We start from the raw sequence: 7,349 nt of genomic DNA, 5'->3' as shown, positions 1-7,349 counted from the left end.
CACCCAAGTAGGCGGGGCGCAGCGACGTCACGGCCACGCAGAGGCGGCCTGGGCCGGGTTCGAAGACGCCGGTCCTCTCCTCCCAGACCCGACTGCCACCTGAAGGCAGGGGTGGCGAACACTCACTAAGCCAGCCGAGTCACACTACACGGGGCCGGAAAGCCTCCCTTGATGCATCCAGCCCCTTGATTTTACAGATGACACCTTGAAGCCATAAAGGGATTCTCCAACTATAAACAACCCGAAATCCAAGAGCCTTCTCCACACAGGGACTTGACTCATTCTGGTAGGAGAGCAGTCTAGCAAGAATGTCCTATCACTAATCTCCCTTCTCTCCGGACCAGGAGGGCACCATCAAGCCCACCTGAGGGCCCAACCTTCTGGGAAACCTCCTCAGATCCCTGCAATCATGGACAGGGGAAGAGGCAGGAGGGGTGCCAGGTTACAGGGAACAGCGCTACAGTGCCAGCTCTGGGAAGGATCCCCACCTATACACACCTTCTCTAGAGGGAGCAGGCCACAAAGCAGAGAGGCAGTGAGCTTAATTGAATTCATGTTTAATAATTACAGGCACCGTGCCCCCCCTTCCCCCTGCCCAGGCAGCAGCAGGGGTGGTACAGGGGCTGGGGCATATGCCCCCAGCAGCGAGGACGGCAGTCCCGAGAGTGATTTTCAGAAAATAAAAAAAAGGACCCCAGGGGCAGGCGTTGGTGCCCCTCCCCACCCCAAGACACACCAAATTTCAAGACTTTATATATAATATATCTCTGTGCCCCAGGGGGAGGAGAGGGACACCTGGCGGCATCCTGGAGGGGGGCCCCAGGCAGCCCCAAGCCATCCTGCCTCTTCAGCCACTTTATTAGTTCAGACACATCACACTACAGGCACCCACTGCCACCGCCGCTGCTGCCGCCCCCCTGCAGTCCAGGCGGCTAGCCGGGCCATCTGTGTGTCCATGGGGCTCCAGGTCCCCGGCCCCACCAGCCCTCAGTTGTGGTCAGACTCCTCCTCTGCCTCACGGAGCCACTTGAAGAAGGCTGTGACAGATTTAAGGGCCACACCCTTGCCCTGCTGCTCTGCGGGGTCCTTGCTACTCTCCCAACTGTAGAAGGCATCCTCCTTTACCACGTCCTCGTCATAGAGCGCATCAAAGAACATCCGCAGCAGGTCTGCAAGCAGGCAGGACAACAGTTAGAGGTGACCCGCCACTGCCACCCCAGCCCACCCCCCCCAGGGACCCCTCCCAGCTCCACTGTTCAAACAAGGCCCTGACGCACCATCCTGACATTTGTGACCATTCCAGGGTGACTAGGCCTCTGACAGGATGCTAATCTCATGATCTGAGAGACCGCTGCACAGCAATGAGTCACTTGGCCATCGGAAAAACCTTACAAACTTGCTCAGCCTCACCTTGGCAGCCTGAAACGTCTCTGCCCATGGTGTATTTAATGGAGAAAACTATATTCAGAATTGGTACTCCTGAATTTAGGAAATCGCTGAAAGTCCTATATATATGCTACATGTAACCTGAAAATTCACTGCCCCCCAAACAGATCCTGACAACTCCTGATCTCAATTTCCCTTCCTTCTGCACACATTTCCTCAACATACACACCTTCTCTGGCCTTGACACTTTTGTGGATGCTATATCCTTTGCCGGAAACTTCATCTTGTCACGTTCCTTCAGGACTCAACTCAAGCATCACCTGTTTGGACCCTCTTTCTCCTCAACCCCTAGCTGCTGGGTGGCCTTCCCAAGCACGTGTCCTATAACCCCTGAAACACACCCACCCCAGTGCCCACAAGGCAGTACCAGTCTTTCCAAACCAAGCCATCTATGAAATGCTTCAAGCCAGGATGTTCTGCAGGGCATGCCCGGGCTCAAAGTCACAAATTCTGCCTATGGGCACAGTCACCTGCTACCCCCACCCCACAGCAACCGGCCACAGCAGGGCAGAACCTTCACTTTCCCATTCTTACACTCCAAATCCCATGCATACCCACCCAGGGACCTCATCCAATCGATTAGGCACTCTGCCCTGTATTTTCAAGCCCAAGTTTCTCCCACCTAAAAACAAAAACCCGTTTTCAACCACTATATTACAGCTAATAAAAGATTTTGTCTACACTTGATGTTTTCCCTTCTGTCTCACTTAAATATTTCTCAGTCCTTTCCAACCCAGAATCTATCCCCTGCCCCACTAAATACTGTTTTTGCCAGGGTGGCCTCTGATTTTATATTCCAGACATCCTGCATTTTCAGGCCTGCTCCTACAAACGCTCACAGCAGCATCTAGCATTACCAACCACATCCCTCTTCTCAAATTTCTGTCCTTGGTTGTTCAGAGGGGCCTGTCCTCTTTCGGTCCCTACCAGTATGTCTGCTCCACATCCTTGGGGCTGTATCTCAGGCCCCTATCACTCTCCCTCAGGCAAGCCCATATCCTCTTATGACTTGCACATAAGTTACCCTGTGCCAGCATTTCACAAAGCTGCCTCCTGCCCTGACCTCTTCTTTTCCAAAAGGACCCAGATACCCCAGCTATCGAGCTGACATCTCTTGATTCCCTTACTCAAGGACCACAACTCAACTTGATCCAGCACTGCCTACCCCAGCAAATGCCATCACACTATGGCCTCTAAATGCACCATGATTTAAAACCATCCTGGGAGTCATCCATGACTTCTAATCTCTCATGGCCCCTCCCCAGACCAGTGTAACTAAAAGCTGCCAACTCCATTTCCTAAGTATCTCTTGATTTGCCCACTTTTCTCCACTGTCACCAGCAAGGCTGAGCCACTGGTGCTAACGCTGCCACATCCACTCTCACCCCATTCCAAATCACTCTTCCCTCTATGACCAGGATGATATAAAAACTAAAATCAAATTCCTTTATTCCTTGCTTAAAATCCCACAAAGGCCTTTTCTTGCCCTCAGACTAAATAAGCCCCAGACTCTGGCCATGGCTTACACCTGGCCCTGTGTGGTCAGGCCCACATCCCTCTCTTCAGCCCCATCTTGCCTCACTTAGGACTGGTTGCTGTGCTGTCCCACACTGGCCTTTCTTCAGTATTTCTTTTCCCTGTGTCAAGTTCTCCCTACCACAGGTAGAAAGAACACACATAGTGCCCTCATTTCAAGCATTCTCCCCGCCACCTTCCCAGTTGTTGTGGAGCGAATTCCCACCCATTATCCCTCAGACCAGGTGTCCTCCCTCCAAGAGCACCCGTCTTCCCAGGCTCATTGCTCACGCCAGTACTAACTCCATGCCAGCACAGGAAATTGCTCGGCTTCCTTTCTGTGAGCATGCCAGTGCCCTGACACATACCTACGTGCTGAATGCATAACCTGAGACATGTTCACTGAAACCTCGGTCTCCTCATGTGGAAAACAGGGGTAATACCATCTACCCTAAACATTTGTGAGGACTACATGAGGCAAGGTAAGCAAAGTATTTCAGTCCTGTGCCACGCCATGGGGGCACATGGTACTGAGAAGATCCTATCATTTATCACCTCTGCACTGTTGGCATCAAACACATAGCTAGGCACAAAACAGGCAGTCAATTAACCTTCAAGGCTAACTCCTTCCACTGGTAGGAACACCACAACACAAACATTAAGAGGAAGGAATGAAACCCTGAGGGCATTTTGCTCTCTAATGACTACCTACCTTTCCTGGGTTAAGACCCTTCCATGAAGGGTCTGATGCCCTGCTGTCTGGAAGTCCCTCCACCCCACCCCTGTCCCCGTGGCCTGGCTCTTACTGGGAGGCTGTTCTAAGGTCACTACAAGGGCCTGGAGGGCGTAGAGTGCCTGCAGCTCCTTCTGCTCATCACACAGGTATTTCTGCAGCAGCTTCGCTCGCGCTTTCAGCACTGCAACGTCCACTCGCAGGGGAGTCTCAACTACAAGAAGACAGGGATGAGTGGAGCAATATACCCTTACCCCGGTTCAGAACTGGGAGGCCAAGGCTGACACCCACCTCCCTCCACTTGTCTGTCAGGCCCACCCTTGCCCCTCCATCTCCCTGGTTCCTCTTACAAATAATTGCAGAATAGCAGACAGCCGTCATGAGGGCTCGAACTAACGTGTTGGATGCTATCTGCTGCTCACTCAGGTTGGCCTATACGGGAGAAACAAATGACCCCCCAACTCTGAATTGTGCCCTTCAGTCTTCATTCTTGCTACCCCCCAGCCCCACCCTAAGAACTACCTCTCCTTTACCGATATCCAGGAGAAACCTACCTCTATCCAGTCGAACACCCGCTGGTTACTGCTACCCTCCTTCAGCAGCTTCTCCAGCTGCCTGTTCAGCTCCTCGGAGGGGAGTGCCCTCTGGCCAGGGGCTTCCGACTCCTCTCCCAGAGTATACTCCACCTTCTGCAATGGAAAAGGCCCGCAGTTAAGAGGTAAGGTTGCCAACGTGAGACATGAAAGAAGACTGGCCAGTCTCAAATGCTAGAATTAACCCAACTCCAGCCCCAAACCTGTTCAGCGATGAATGCACCAATGTCCTGGCCTTCAGGTAGAAATTCCTTCCAGCTAAGCCCGGCTTCTCGCCACAGCATCCCCACCTTTTTAGGACCCTGGAAAACACAAGACCAACCCAACTTACCAATGCTCTCTCTCTCCAAGGACCCAACAGCTCTACCACATGAATCCAACAAATATTTACTGAAAGCCTACTAGGTACCTGCTAGGCGTTAAAGATGCTATAGAAGTACTAACAGGCACAGCCCTTCCATTCCTATAGTCTAGTGCAGGGCACAGACGTCAGTCAAATAACCACCCAAGTAAGAACTCATCCCAGGTACGGTGGCTCACACCTGTAATCCTAGCACTCTGAGAGGTGGAAGTGGGAGATCACCTGAGGTCAGGAGTTGGACACCAGCCTGACCAACATGGCGAAACCCTGTCTCTACAGAAAATATAAAAATTAGCCAAGCGTGGTGGCGGGTGCCTGTAATCCCAGCTACTCAGGAGGCTGAAGCAGGAGAATCGCTTGAACCCAAGGCAAGGGTTGCAGTGAGCTGAGATCATGCCACTGTACTCCAGCCTGGACGACAGAGTGAGACTGTCTCGAAAAAATAAATAAATAAAATAAAATAAAAGAGAACTTGTCCACCACAGTGCTATGACACCAGAGTAGGAAAAACGACGTAAAGTCCTCTAGGAAGGGACAACTTCTAACAAGTATGCTTGTTTCTTAAACCCAGAAAATGTTAGACACAGATACACCCCACCCCTAACATGAATTAAAAAATCCTCATAAAACCAGCAGTCTGAGTGCATTTTCTGCAAGAGACAACAGACTATGAAGACATCATTCTTTTCTTTATAACAGAATGATGGCACTGGCCCTTAGCAAGATTATTGCAGTTCATATATTTTAAAACATGTCCATTTTTTTCATATTTTAACTAAAAGTTACCTTATGGCCAATATATATCTTTTTTTGAGATGGAGTCTTGCTCTGTCGCCCAGGCTGGAGTGCAGTGGCACAATCTTGGCTCACTGCAACCTGCCCCTTCTGGGTTCAAGCAATTCTCCTGCTTCAGCCTCCCGAGTAGCTGGGACTACAGGTGCGCACCACCAGGCCCAGCTAACTTTTTTGTATTTTTTGTAGAGACAGAGTTTCATCATGTTGGCCAGGCTGGTTTCCAACTCCTGACCTCAGGTGATCCACCTGCCTCAGCCTCCCAAAGTGCTAGAATTACCACACCCGGCCCAGTCTTTTCTTTCTTAACAACGCATAAAGAATGTCTTATAATCTATGGCACCTTGGAGTGGATGAAATACACAAATAGTTCAATACGCTTATCTGTTGTTAAAAAACAACAACTTGTCCTGGTACACATCTATTTAAAAGAATTAAATGATGTTGACATAACAATTCCTTTAAATCCCAAGTGTGATTCCTCCAGGTTCAAGATGGCTGAACCCTTGAAACTGCACACACTCACCCCAACTTCTCACTTCCACTAAGTACCACACTCAACTTACTTTTCCCCATCTTTTTGCCTTTACATTTGCTAGTTACCAATTAACTTTCACAAAGCCACCTCGGCACCCTGAGGAAAGCCTGCTGTCACGAATATTGTCAAATATTCCTTTGCAACCCCACAGTACTTAAGATACTCCACTCTACTTCAACTATTTTATTTCACACTTTACTGTTTTTATCAAGCTGTCATTTCTTCCTTTTTCTCTACCAACTTGTTTCTTATGTTTTATTCATTGCTGTATCCCTAGTGCTTAATATACAATAAATGATCAACAAAACCCTAGTTCAATAAATGAATAAATAAATGCATCAATCATGGGCATAGGGTCTTAGACTGCCATTCTCCTCCAGTCTTGGCCAGAACTCATGATAGGAACTGGTGTGCGGGAGATGGCCCACCTCAGTATTTCCTCTCCCAGGTACCAACACAGTCCTGCCATCACCATCACTCCACTCCACCAATGGACCATGAAGCTTCAGGGCCACAGCAAACAGCCAAAACCACACCGTGGGAGGCATCTCTGGATTCCTGGCCCTCACTCACCATGCTTTTGCACAGGAGGCCCAGGATCTCCAGCAACAGGGAAGCAGCTTTGCCCAGTGGTCTCAGAGGCTTTGTAATCTCCCTACAAGAAGAGAAAAACCTAATGTTGACAGCCTCCACAGTTCTCTCGCCACTTCTCCATCTCCCTCCAAACCCGGGTATCCAACGCAGCACATTTCCCTACCACCTTTCCTCTGGTCTTTACCTCCCCTGAATTCCACCCAGGGGACTTACCTGAACAGCTCCCCCATGGGCACCCCACCTTCCTGCAGAATGGGTGTTACCAGTTCCGCTAGGTAGAGCCACACGTGGGGGATGTCAATTTCCATGTCCTCAGCCAATTCCAAGATTTCATACAGCCTGCAAAGGGAATTCAAAGTCAAGACATTCTAGGCCAGGTCCCCACTCTTCCTTCTGGGGCAACATGGCATGGCTGAGGGATCAACTATGAAACCCCCAGGAACATTTTCTTTTAGTTTTATTTTTTGTTGTTGTTTGAGACAGAGTCTCGTTCTGTCGCCAGGCTGGAGTGCAGTGGCGCGCTCTCGGCTCACTGCAAGCTCCGCCTCCAGGGTTCATGCCATTCTCCTGCCTCAGTCTCCCGAGTAGCTGGGACCACAGGCGCCCGCCACCACGCCCGGCTAATTTTTTGCATTTTTAGTAGAGACGGGGTTTCACCGTGTTAGCCAGGATGGTCTCGATCTCCTGACCTTGTGATCTGCCAGCCTCGGCCTCTCAAAGTGCTGGGATTGCAGGCGTGAGCCACTGCGCCCGGCAAAAAAACTATTATTTTCACTG

The 7,349-nt window shown here is 50.3% G+C and overlaps 1 protein-coding gene across 6 annotated transcripts in view; it reads right to left on the bottom strand.

The window, feature by feature from the left end:
* Positions 1-540: 540 nt before the first annotated feature.
* Positions 541-7,349, bottom strand: part of EIF4G1 (eukaryotic translation initiation factor 4 gamma, 1) — a 20,490-nt gene continuing 13,681 nt past the window's right edge. For all 6 annotated transcript variants that reach the window (XM_011981843.1, XM_011981844.1, XM_011981845.1 and 3 more), the window contains 7 exons: positions 6,786-6,911; positions 6,552-6,633; positions 4,491-4,589; positions 4,249-4,383; positions 4,045-4,126; positions 3,768-3,908; positions 541-1,169 (listed from right to left, as the gene is read on the bottom strand). In XM_011981843.1, coding sequence (XP_011837233.1) covers positions 988-1,169; positions 3,768-3,908; positions 4,045-4,126; positions 4,249-4,383; positions 4,491-4,589; positions 6,552-6,633; positions 6,786-6,911 — 847 coding nt within the window. In that variant the 3' untranslated portion in view covers positions 541-987. The remainder of the gene's footprint in view (positions 1,170-3,767; positions 3,909-4,044; positions 4,127-4,248; positions 4,384-4,490; positions 4,590-6,551; positions 6,634-6,785; positions 6,912-7,349) is intronic.

The sequence above is a fragment of the Mandrillus leucophaeus genome, unplaced genomic scaffold, assembly GCF_000951045.1.
Source record: "Mandrillus leucophaeus isolate KB7577 unplaced genomic scaffold, Mleu.le_1.0 Scaffold231, whole genome shotgun sequence".
Classification (NCBI taxonomy): domain Eukaryota; kingdom Metazoa; phylum Chordata; class Mammalia; order Primates; family Cercopithecidae; genus Mandrillus; species Mandrillus leucophaeus.
Note: the sequence above shows the minus strand (reverse complement) of the source record. Positions and strands in the feature narration are given on the sequence as shown.